At 40.2% G+C, this 12,890-nt stretch overlaps 1 protein-coding gene across 1 annotated transcript in view; it reads right to left on the reverse strand.

The window, feature by feature from the left end:
• FRAS1 (Fraser extracellular matrix complex subunit 1) overlaps positions 1-12,890 on the reverse strand; it is a 461,942-nt gene that overhangs the window by 15,338 nt on the left and 433,714 nt on the right. Inside the window, exons 65-69 of the mRNA XM_090266724.1 lie at positions 10,439-10,599; positions 7,854-8,068; positions 4,925-5,075; positions 3,192-3,299; positions 2,036-2,195 (exon numbers count right to left, since the gene is read on the reverse strand). Of these exons, the coding sequence (XP_090122850.1) occupies positions 2,036-2,195; positions 3,192-3,299; positions 4,925-5,075; positions 7,854-8,068; positions 10,439-10,599 (795 nt within the window). The remainder of the gene's footprint in view (positions 1-2,035; positions 2,196-3,191; positions 3,300-4,924; positions 5,076-7,853; positions 8,069-10,438; positions 10,600-12,890) is intronic.

A 12,890-nucleotide genomic window follows, 5' to 3' on the forward strand; every position in this document is an offset into this window, starting at 1 on the left:
TTATTGGTCCCCAAGCATTCCAGAAATGCTGCCACCTCAGGAACTTTGCCAGGAACCTCCTTAGGTAATTTGCCAAGCAAACTCTTTCGCCTACTTCAAGTCTTTGTTCAAATGTACTTTCTTGATGAGGCCTACTCTGGACATCCTAATTAACACATTAACTGCCATGTGAGTTATATTTAACTCACCCTAGTTTTAAGTCCGAGCCTTGTGAAGCATACACAACTCACACGTCACTTTACCTTGGGTGCCTCGTGGTGCACAGGCCACTCATGCTACCATGCTATAACATACATATTACGTGATGAGTGGCCTCATGGATAAAACTCTGCAGATGGTTCGTGAAAAATCTTACTTACTGATGGTGTTATTGTTAAATTAATACTGGCAATTTAAAAATGTGGATCAAATAAATACAAGTTAATTAATTTATTTTCTACTTATTTTAATCTTTAAATTTCACTAAATCTGACACGTGAACAAAAACTTTCTTTATGAACTGTTACCAAGTTTTCCCATTACTTTTTCATCAAATCACAAAGAAATATTTTGTTTTCAATGTTTTTATTCTATTTCCGTAATAAAACATCGTGACTTCAGGGAAAACTATTTTTTTTCCTAGTGTGGCAGTCAATGTGGTAAAATGACAGCATGCCCCCTCTCCTGATTCCCCTTACCCTTCTCTACACTGCTTATTTTTCCACAGCACTCCTCACCGCTAACATGTTATACTATACTTGTTTGTCACGCCTGTGTCTCTTACTCTACATGCTGCATTCAGGGATATTTATTTAGGTCACTAACACAGAGTAAAGATTCAGCAAATAACTGTTAGACAAATGAGTGCAAGACAAACTGCATGATCTCTCAAGCTTACAGCCCTTCTTCTCCCTATCCTTAAATGCAATTTAGGTTGATTTCCTCACTATCCCTGCAAATATGCCAAACACCGTCCTAGATGCATGTCTTTAATCCTATGGTTCTTCCCCCCTCTTTTCTAAAACCAGACATTTCCCACATCAAAATGTGGAGCACCAGCCACCCTACCTTCCCCAGGGAGTCTCGCATGGCTCCCCAGCCTGTTCCAGGCCCTCCATTCCCTGAACAGCTATGGTCTCGGGTGTTGGTGTCTCCCGTCATGCAGAGAGCACTGAATTTGTGGTGTTGTTCTTCACTTTGCCATTATCTATATATTTTATCTCCTTACCTCAAATGTAAGCTCCTAAAGAATGTTTTCAGGAACTACCATGTGCTAAGATCTGCAGTTCTTGGGATTCAAGAGAAATCAAGCATGCCTTTTACCTTGGGAAACTCATAATCTAGTGGAAAATGAGGATTTGTTTAGAGCATTATACTGTAACAAGCTGTGTCATAGTAGAAGATGGAACAAAGTGGGAACAAGGAAGAGGAGCTTCTAGCACTGAAAGGGAGTCAGGGAAGGTGTTGCGGAGGGTCAGCATTTGAGCTGTGGCTCAGAGGAGCTGGAGTTTTGCAAGAGGAAAGAAGTGGGAAGGGCAAAGGGAATGGCAAAGACATGAGGGTACAAATGGCCTGGCGGGTTCAGGGCTTGATGAGATGTTTAATGTGATGACAAGGCTGATGGGCTTGTACAAAGAGTTGGATTTTAGTAGGTGGTGGGGATTTATTTATTTCTTTTAATTGTTATATTGCTTATGCTATTACAGTTGTTCCCACTTTTTCATCAGCAGAAGACTTAAAGAGGACGGTTTCTCTGCCCATAAATTTGGACAAAGTATTATGCATACATAATCTTTTGAACTTCTAGGAAGTGTAATCTTTAAAGAGTGTTATATATTGATTTCAAAGAAATCATTACATTAAAAAGACACCTGACATAAGACCAAAAGCATATAATTTAAGAAATCTTTTTGAAAATAATTCTTAAGACAATTGCCACTTAACTATAAAGCTAGAATAACATTTTCATGATAAAAGTAAGATCCCTATCCCAAGCTCCTAAAAGAATCTGCCAACATTTCAGATCTACCCACAAGAGGCTTCACCCTGCATGCACCTGTTATAAGAGCTTGTGGCCCTCCAGAGCTGATATGGAGAATCAAAGGTCTGAGCGCTCCATAGTAGCTGCAGGCCAAATTCAATTCCTCCCAGGTGGTCTGGAGTCAAGATGAAAGACTTCACATCAGGCAGGGTGTGGTGCTCCATCACAAACTGTCCTGTTTTGAAGGGAAACACACATACTTATTTGTGACTTTATTGTACTTGTGGTGATGCCCTACAAGCTTTAGAATGTAATTAATATTCTTCAGTCAAACAACTAAGGTTATACCTACCCTCTTGTCCTTAGAATATATTCCACACTGGTTGGGACAGCAGAGTCCCTCACCTCAGCCCATCATCCCCCTTGTGATGGTCATTATGATCACAGAGATTTATAAACAATATGAATGTGCCTTGAGAAAATGGTGTTAAAGAGTATATTCATATTAATAGGGGTCCTTATGTAACAATCTATCTTGAATAAACTAGCATCAAATCCCATCTGACATGTTTCTTAGATGTAGAAAGGTCTCAGTACTTTATAAATAGATTGGATTAAAAAAATCTCATTTAGCACCACTCAAGTCCTTGGTGGAGGGAGACAATTGTAAACACAGTTAAAAAGGTAAATGTAACTCAGCAAGACACCTCTGTTTTTAAAAACTGCAATCATATAGTTTCATGAATAAATAAAAGCAGGGAGACTATTCTAGATTAAAAGAAACTAAACAGATATAACAACCAAAATGTAACATATGAATCTTGATTGGATTCTCCCTTTTATATAAGCAGATATAAAATAAATATGAACTAATATGCAAACAAATCGAAAAGACATTTGGGATACAGTGGAGAACATATGAATAGAGACTTGATATCATTAGATCAAAGTCAAATATCTTAGATGTGGTAATGCTATTGGGATGTGCAAGAGAATATCCTCACTCCCAGGAGAAGGCTACTGAAGTACTTAGGGTAACTTGACATGCAGCCTGCAACTTGTTCTCAAATGGAGTGACAAAAAGTGGGTCTGCATGTGTGTGTGTGGACACACATGTAGCAAAATGTTAGCAGTTGTTCACTTTGATTTTAATTTTCTGGTCTCTCATCTTCTCTCTTTGTCTGAAATGTTTCTTCATAAAGAGTGGAGGAAAACACAGCCCTGGCATTACCTCTGAATTTGGCATGGGTCTTGAATTCAATGACGAGACGTCCATCCTCTCGAATATAAATTCTTAATATCTGAAGCCTTGCAGAGAGCACACTGTCTGTCTGGATTCCTGGGCAGGCAACCACACACAAAACATCCAAGTCAGGGCATGGGGAAGACCTCCCAGGCAGTAACCCACATGGAAGCTAGCCCAGTGACTCCTCAAAGTAGACATACACATTTATTTGAATGGAACTTAAGAAAAAAATTATATATTCACATGAACACAGAGTCTATTTAGAGACATGTGCCAATTCAAATGGTAGGCAAGTTCATTCTACTTTGTTCTTTTTCACAGTTCCATGCTCCTTGACATAGCTTCTTTATTCCTGTATGTGCCACTGGCCCAGAGGCAGGGCCCCAGCCCAGAGCTCGGAAAAAATGGTTTTTAAAACTTCTTCTATCAGCTTTACGCCAGGATGTGGTTTCAACACATCTGGTTCATAGCCTGTTCTATTTTCCTCATCAGGGTACCTTCTAGCACTTAACAGAACCATAACTGAAGCCCGGGTGCTTGCATTCAGTATTCACACCGATAAAGAATTAACGGCTAGCTCTGAAGGCCAGCTAGAATGCCATGGCATGAGTAAATTGTAGCTTTTGTAAGAGCAGTTGTCATCACAGTACGAGTGAATCCAGTGTGACCCCAAATTAAAGGGTAACCAAAGGAAGAGGGGGGAAAGTTAAAACAAAAACAAAAACAAACCAAAGCTCAGGAACTTATCTGACACAAAGCATGAAAACTTCCTGAAGTTAGTTTTCTATGACAAATATAAAGCAAATAAGTGATTTAGCTTAAATCATTTAATAGAAGACAGGGCCATACTTTCCATGACTAGAAATGAGGCCTGCCTGAAGAAAACTCCCACAGTCTTTTAGTTTCTCTGCTTCAGATCAAGTAAATCACCCCTAAGAAGGGAAAGAGGGAGAACGAGAGCAGTAGAATTAAGGGAAATGCACTGGGGTAATTTTTGAAGTACAGAACACTGAAAATAGGAAAAAAGCAAAAAAAATAACTCAGAGCCATTGGAGTGAATGGAGGAGGGACCCACACAGTTTAAGGGTATTCATGTGGGAGAAGGCGGGTGGGGGAGACATGAGTGACAGGTGAGCTACCAGCTGAGGGGCTGGCACGGAACCAGAGATAAGCCTGAAGGGGAGCCAGCACTGAGGTCCTTGAAGCAATAGTAGGGCTATAGTCCTTTTATTTAAATTTTAAGAATGCAACAAAAGAGCAACCTCTAAGCCAAATGAACCAAGTGAGCTAAGTTGCTTTTGATATATTTTTCCATTTCCATGAACTAATTTGAAGTCCCCTTTTGCTCCTTAAACACGAATCGCACCATTTTTAGCTAAGAGAAATAAATGTGATTATGCTTGCAAAGAACACACACTCCTCTGAACCCCTAACAGGCAGTACAGGACCCATCTGTCATTTGTCACCCGCTACTCTGGGCCCCTAGCTATCTGGGCTGAATTCCTCATCCACGGAGGTCTGCCAGCATCAACATAAAAGGACCTCATTCTTTTTCAGGAACCCCAGATCTGTACACCTGCCAGACTTCAGGCAGCCCTCCTTTGACTGTACGTACAACAGAATGAAGAACGCAGCTACTGTTAAAAGACACTACTTATGTTTTCTTTTCATCTTGCTGGAACATAAGGTAGGAAACGTTAAGATGTCAATGGGTGTACCTGTTCTCCACAGCACAGTGTCGTAGAAGAAGGAAAACTCCATCTCAGTGTGGTGCTCCAAGGAGGCCCAGCCCCTGGGGGCTGTCACATAGATGTAGGACACATAGAGGGGCACGTGCACGGTCAGGAACGACTGGGCAGAGTCTCTCACCTGCCAACCAAACAGCGTGCACATAGGAAGGGTTATTTCTTCCCTGGGATGCAAAGGTACATGATCATCACATCTCAGTTCAATCTTCACTCACTCATTAATAATTATTAATCAAGTACCCACGATTATGGCAGGTACCAGGCTAGGAGCTGGGCTTTCAGCAATGGAAAAACCAAAATCGACTGCTCTTATTGAACCTCCAGCCTAGTCAAGAAGATACATCAATTAAAAATAATAAAGTAAATAAAGAGATTGAAAGTGCCCAGGGTGTTTCTAGGATAGAGTGATCTGGGTAGGCTTTCCTGAGGAGGTGATACTGGAAAAAATACACTTTGGAAGAGTGAGAAGGAGCTTTGTCTCCCCTGTTCAATTGCCAGAAGCCTTGGCTGAGATTTTACAATATCACAGTTATTCCTAAAGATTGACTGGGGATCCACTGTCAGCACACATTTCCTCGCTGACTGTACTTCCCAGTGACTTGCAGGAGAGCCTGAATTAACCGTGGTTGGGAAGATGTCCAAGTCTGGGTCCAAGGGATGCATGTGTGGCTGACCTGGGTGTGTCAGTGAATACTCAATGCTCCTGCTCCAGGAACACAGACCATGAGATTTGGATATCATTTCTAAAAAACTTCACCAACAGACAGCTCAGAGTTGCATATGCTTGGGTAATTTCCTATCTCAGACAATGCTGTGTGAAACAACTTTGAAAAGACAGAATGTTGTACTTCCAAAAAAACGCTTCTAAGGGGGTTCCTGTTACTGCTATTAATTTGGCTAAATTTTTTTGATTTTATTATGCAATGAACAAAAATTGGATGGAAAAATAACATATGAACAGAAGGCTTCATGGGGAAGCTGTGTATATATATGTGTATAAGCGAGCAAGTTGGTTTATTCCTTTTTAAATGTTTTATGCTTCCCTTCATAAATATATTTTCTTTTATAACAAAAATGCTTAGTTCAAAACAATTTTAGTTTTGGCACAATACACTATGAAACTTATATTTTTCTTATATTTTTCTTGTTTGAGTATACAAATGTAAATGTTTCCATGGGAAAATAAGAACCAAATGCTTTATTAATATTTAGGACATCAAATTCTTTTTTAAGTATTTTTTCCATATTCAATGTTGTCAGGGATTTAAAATTTGATTCCTAGTTTTTCAAAAGACTACTCATTTCATGTTCATTCAAAAATCTCCTTTAAAATGCCTAATTCTGTTTTCTTTAGAAAATTCCCAGATTTTGTATGGGTCTCACAGCATGTTCTGTCCCCATAATGTACAGATTTTGTGGAAAACACTTGCCCTAATTTCATAATTGCTGATACTAGAACCTCCATAACCTCTCGACTTGACTGGCAAAATTAAGTTTCCCTCCTCTGTTTCTGTTTATTTTCCTTAACCTTCATATTATATACTAATTTTAAAGAATAAAAACATCTCTGACAAATACTACTGTATTCCCATTCTGTTCCAGATACTGTGTTAGATGCCTTCCCATGTTGAGACTATTTCAGATGAAGTTCAGAAAGGTTATACCTCTTCCAAGTCTGTTAAAATTTGATAAAGATATGAACTAGGGCTTGATTGTAAGTTCTATGTTCTGTTTACCATAAGGAGTATTTCTGCGTATATATTCTTTCCATGTTGGTTTAAGAAGTGGGACATATGTAACAAGATCCTTATTTCTGAGATTTGCACGCATACTCTGATCAAAAATATCCAAGAATATAATCAAAGTAAAATCATGGAGAACAGAGAATACTACCTTTTGAAGGGCTGGGGTGGGGGGAACACCAAGTACTTAGTTTTGCATTTTCAAAAGTGAATGTAGGGTATAGAGCTGCAGAGATGGAAAAGAAAACCTAAGAATGCCTTAAAATTATTTTCAGTAGAGGGCAGTAGTGTACACAAAATGAGAGTTAACCCAAATGAGAGGCATCACAAGGAAACAAATTTGATTCAAAGACCCTTCCCCAAAATGATTAGTTTAAGTCCCTCTCTCTGCAAGTTCCCTCTTTCAGTGCGGTTAAACCTGACTTGAAATGAAGACCAAACACATAATTTTTAGTTCTTTGAAATAACTGCTCAAACTTGTGTAGAACTTACTTTCGAATTATTTTTCCCATGAGGACCCACTAGCCTAGTCCCTTTGATATAACTGCCCTCCTATGCCTTCTTGCTATAAAATTTTCTGTCACTCCTGTTTAATGACTATTTAAAAGGGTTGATTTTTGCAAGGGTTGCTAGTTTGGAATAGATATGGAATCAAGGTTTTTTAAACAATGATCTCCCCATAAGGCTTAGGACGACAGTGTTCTACTTACCTTCTCAAAGTGAGTGTACTACCCATCATTTTGACTAATTTTCCCAGGTGGGGAAGAGAACACATCTACTCAGCAATAACTCTACCATAAAATGTATATCTGTTTTTCCAAAATACCCCTAGAGGAAAAAATGTATATACTCAGAAAAGAAAACATTAGATTTTTATAGAAATGACTGTACCAAACAGCGCATATTTTCCATGTTAATTTGAACACTTTCCATATTACTTTTCAATTAGCTGATTTAGAGGACTCCGGGAGAATCTCTCTAGCCACGATGCTGCTAATGTCTCACTTGAGGGACTTATAAAGAAGGCTCCCTTACTTGGTTGGCCCAGTTCTGGGGGCCACTGGATGCAAGGTGCTAACTGAAGCGCTTGGAGAACAAACAGGTTTCACGGGGAACCCAGGTGCATGCAGCCTTCAGACAAGCCCGGGAGCACCCACCTGGAAGTCGGCAGTTACAGACCCCCCACAGACGTCAATTAGCTCGGTCATGTCATAATAGGCATCAAAGGTCCAGACGCAGCTCTTCAGGTTGAGGTGTTTGTAGAGCTGGATGGTCTTGGGCTCCCTTACACTGGGGTCAAACTGGAAGGGGCGGTCGTAGCCTGGCCCCATGGCTGTGCTGTCGTAGACCTTGTCATCCAGGAACCCTGCCTCTGCGGGGGAGGTGGGGGCAAGGAACAGTAACTCAGTGTGCAGACTTGTCCCTCAATGGTTGCCCAGAAGCTGGGTGGGGAGAAGAAAGACGTCCTTCTGACATTGAGAGAGCTTTCCCTCCATCCAAGACTATTAATAGAGCAACCCAGGGCTCCCAACACACACAGCAAGAAGGTGAAGGGAGTTGGTTGACTGCCTGCTGCCATGTGTTAGAATGACTGGGTTCACAGACTCCTCCTCTAAGGGTCTGTCTGCAGGGACAAGGGAAGAAAGGGTAAACAAACGATACCATAAAGAAGGAAGTCAGAGCTTGGTGGCCCTGCTCATGTCAGAAACAAAAGCATCCTGAAGCTCTGCTGTCACACCTGACGAGTCTGGTGCTATGCTTTACAATCAGTCCTTGAAGAAATGGATTTACTATATGGATAATTTGGTGGTGAGTTATTATTTTTCTAAGATTGATTTTTATAAAACAGCTTTCACGAAAAGCCATATGTATGACTGTGCCCCTCCCCCCCAACCTGGTTTCTGAACTCTTGGGAAACAAGTTTTAAATCTGTGTTAATGAGTAAATAGCTCACTAATGATGCTTGACTAAACCTTCCTTGCTAGAGGCAAAAACTATTGGATCAAATGTTGCCAAGTAACTGAACCATTATAAATTAAGGAAGACCTTTATGCATCAGAGAGCTAAGTTGAGATACAATTTTAGAATATTAGAGTCGAGATCTTTAGAGTACTAAAAGGAACTGTAGTATCCTGAAAGAGCTGATGTATCTCTTCGGATGTTGAACAGCAGCACCTAGCCCTCTGCCCCACAAGGATTAGAATCTTCTTTCCCATGTGTTGAATTTAATTGTATTTAAGTAGGAAGAGGTGCAAACTTTCAGGTTATAAACATAGTATGTTTCTTTCACTAGTTGCATATGTGGACCAATTAAACTTTTATGTGTAGCTCAGTGACAGGAATAATTTACACTCAACTAATCTCTGCTAGGTAAAGACTGTCACCACCCAAAGGGAGGCTTAATGAATATGAAAGAGCATCTGAATGCTTTTCTATCTTCAAAAAACACTGTTAAAAGATTCATTGGTTCTGAAGGGAGGAAGGGAGCATTTAATGGGCACTTGCTAGGGGAAATAGAAACAGACTGCCTTCTTTGCAAAGCAAAGAATCTTTCCATGTGTGCTGTGGGAAAGACTCCCCCTCTACTGTCAGTACTCCCAGGCTCAGCCTGAGGTCATGCCCTCGCTGGGGCAGCCAGCATCCAGTGACCCAGGGTGGCGGGGTACTAAGGTCTGTTCCTTGGGGCTGACAGTAGGACAAGTCTACAGGTGGCCTCTCTCCAGGGCCCCCTGTAGAGTTGGTTGAGGCTTTATCAGGTTGCATTGTGGTTTGTCTTCCCCTGTGCCAATCCTGTCTCCTTTACTTTCCTTTCACATTCATTGATCCCTAGGAAACACCTTGGCCTTCAGCTCTAGTTCTGCTCCTGCTCCCGGATGAACCCATCCTATAACATATGACATCTGCACTTGAGCTTCCTAAAGATGCTGCAATAATGGGATTTTGGGGCACAGATCCAGACACTCACTAGAAATGAGGTAAAGAACACAAAATTACCACGATCAGCATTTTAAAAATGCCAATGCATTTTAGCCAGTCAGAGAAAGAGAAATGCCAAATGATCTCACATATATGTGGAAGCTAAAGAACAATATAAATGAGCAAACAAAACAGAAACAGACTCATAGATACAGTGAACAGACTGATGGTTGCCAGAGGGGAAGGTGGCTGTGGGACTGGGTGGAAAAGGTGAAGGGATTAAGAAAAATTGGTAGTTACAGAATAGTCATAGGGATGTGCAGTACAGCATAGGGCATAGTCAATAGTATTATAATAACTATATGGTGTCAGAGGGGTACTGGAAACACTTGGGGGAACACTTTGTAAAGTATGTGATTGTCTAATCACTATGCTGTATACCTGAAACAAATAAAGATATTAAATACAAACTGTACTTGAAAAAAATATAATAATTTTTAAAGAGATTAAAATACTAACACATTTAATCATCACCTGCATTGGTATCAATTGTTTTATCATGTTATAGATAAGAAAAGAATGGCTCAGGGAAGCCCAGCTATTTTTGTTCAGTTGCTTAGGTAGTAGACTAGGGATTTGAACCTAAGTTCGTTTGATTCCAAAGTCCTTGTTTTTCCCTGTTGATGTTATTGTGTGAGTTGCTTAGGTTTGGTCCCTATTAAGAAGGAAATCTACTAATCATGCAGATCATGGGGATGGGAAGACGTGAAAAGCAGGATTCACTTGGCGTGGGAATGGGTGAGCCGGCACAGAACTCGTCACTCACCTGAGACGCCTCTCAGATCGTGGATGGAGACGAGATTGGAGCACACGTGCTGGTGTCTGTAGATGGACTCAGACAAGAGGAAGTGCAGGTTGTGCAGGGGCATGGTGGAGATGAGGGGCAGCATTCCGTCCTGGTGCGGGATCTGCACTGAAATGTGGATTCTAAGGGGGAAAGGGCAGAAATAAATGTTTAGGTGCATGCTATCAACCATTCGCATGGTACATTTCTTTCTCAAAACCCACTTTGTCTTGATCAGTGATAATTTACCAATTTTTTTGTTCTCTGAAGCTTTTCATGTTGTAATATTTCTCTCTGAACGTGAGGGTATGTTGTACATGTAGGGTTGTTTTTTCTCCCAAGAGATCCTACAGACTCAGGACTGATAGTAATCAAGAATTATAGATTTTTGTTGTTCTATACAAGAAACAATAACATCACAACCACATGCTACTTTAAAGCTTTCTTTGGCTTTAAATGGAAGCTTTGTTTCCTCATGAGCTAAAGCTCAGTGACTGGTACAGGTGCTGCTCCCTTCTCTGTCACAATGAGTGTGTGGAGGTTGGATAGGGTCAACACATACTTTTTGAAATATTTTTTTAAATAAAAGACATCAATGAGCCCTTGAACACTAAGGCCAATATCCCCAGGAAAATATCTTAGAAATAGTGATATCCCACTACTAATACTGTCCTTCCCCAAATGAAAGAAACTTCCCTCTATTCAATGGCCTCAATCTGAAATGTGTTCTCCTTTGATCTATTGGGTTGGCCAAAAAGTTTGTTTAGTTTTTTCTGTACGATGGCCCCAGTAGTGCTTAGTTGTCTTTAACTTCATTCAAAACAATTTTGTTAGGTTGTATTGTGACAGTTGTCATATCAGTGTGCATTAAAAAAGCTTATCAAAATTGGTGGATTTTTGTGCAGCCATTCTAACATTGAAGGTGGAAGAAAATACAAAACATTTTCAGCATATTAAACTTCATTATTTTAAGAAAGATAAAAACATAAATGAAATGCAAAAAAAGGATTTGTGCAGTGTGTAGAGAAGATGCCATGACTGATCAAACACGACAAAAGTGGTTTGCAAAGTTTCTTGGTACTATTGTCATTTTGGTCAAATAATTCTTTGCTGTGAGACCGTCTTACACATTGGAAGAGGTGTAGTAGCACCCCTGGACTCTCCCCACCAGAAGCCAATAGAGGGAGATAGCCGACATGCTCAAACTATCGAAATCAATAGTTACTGGTGAAAATGAAAAATGTGTCTTTTATTTTATGGAAAAAACCTTACGGGCTTTTTGGCCAGCCCGATACATTCTTCAGCATCTAAGTGCTTTTGTCTATCAGAAAACCTGTAACTTATTTATATTGGCTATTATTTCATGTATGTTTTCAGGCTCTGTTTATCTTGCCTCCCCACTCTGAGGACCAGAACCATTTTCTTCACTTCTTTTGTTTCTCTAGAGCACGTAGTTTACCATTCTAAATAAAATATAAGCTTAATACATATTGGTTGAGACTGCACCACAATGGAACTACAGTTACAGGCTGCATTTTTGTTTCATTATACAAGTTTAAATTTTTAGAATGTTTATTGAGGTGCATTTTGAGTTTTTAAAGCCTATCGCTCAGAGCAAAGACTCATGTTTATAATGGGAGTTAGAATTTTGGAATATGAACAGGATGACTCCTTTGCTATGAAGGATGTCAGCATTGCCCTGGGTATTTCTGTTACTGCTTTTTAACAGAGAGAAATTTTATCCTGTTAGAACATAAGAAGGACTTGTATATTCTTGGCTGAATAGTCAAATCTGTTCTTTCCATGTAAATGAGTCCCTTTCTCTGAACTCAGTTGCTCATAAGGGCAGACATATAAATATGATGAGGTTTAATGAATGTGTATAACATATATGAGTTCTTTTTTTTTTGTTTTGCTATGCAAAAATAAAAGTATTCATCTTTCACCAAAATCATGGTGGCGGTGGGAAATATAAAAGCACACCTGTCCTCTGAGGTGCCAAGAAGCACTGTTCTAGGCACAGGGGACACAAACTGAATAATCATGGTCCCTGCCTTCTCCATCGAGTATGGGGACAGAGAGAGAATGAATGATGATAATGCTCTGAAAGAGGCACGTGGATGCCAGGAGAGCTGGAAGAAGGAGCTTCCAAGTTAAATTGGAGAAGCTGCTGAAAAAGTTCCTAGAAGAGATGCTATGGTGAATAGAGTGGGACGACTGGATTTAACTACATGAAGTGGAAGGAGCGGGGGGCGCTGGAGTCAGGAGTAGCAGCATGGCAAAGGCATGCCACTTGAAAGAGCTGCGAGCCCTGGGGAGGTCACAATAATTCTCTGCAGGGGGCTGGATGGGGAAAATGACAAATAGAGAGTCATGAGGCTAGGGGAGGCAAGGGGCCAGATCTTAGGTCCTTTGAAGAGGTTAGCCTTTTTCT

Source organism: Furipterus horrens, unplaced genomic scaffold (genome assembly GCF_987537825.1).
Source record: "Furipterus horrens unplaced genomic scaffold, mFurHor1.1.pri manual_scaffold_2, whole genome shotgun sequence".
NCBI lineage: Eukaryota > Metazoa > Chordata > Mammalia > Chiroptera > Furipteridae > Furipterus > Furipterus horrens.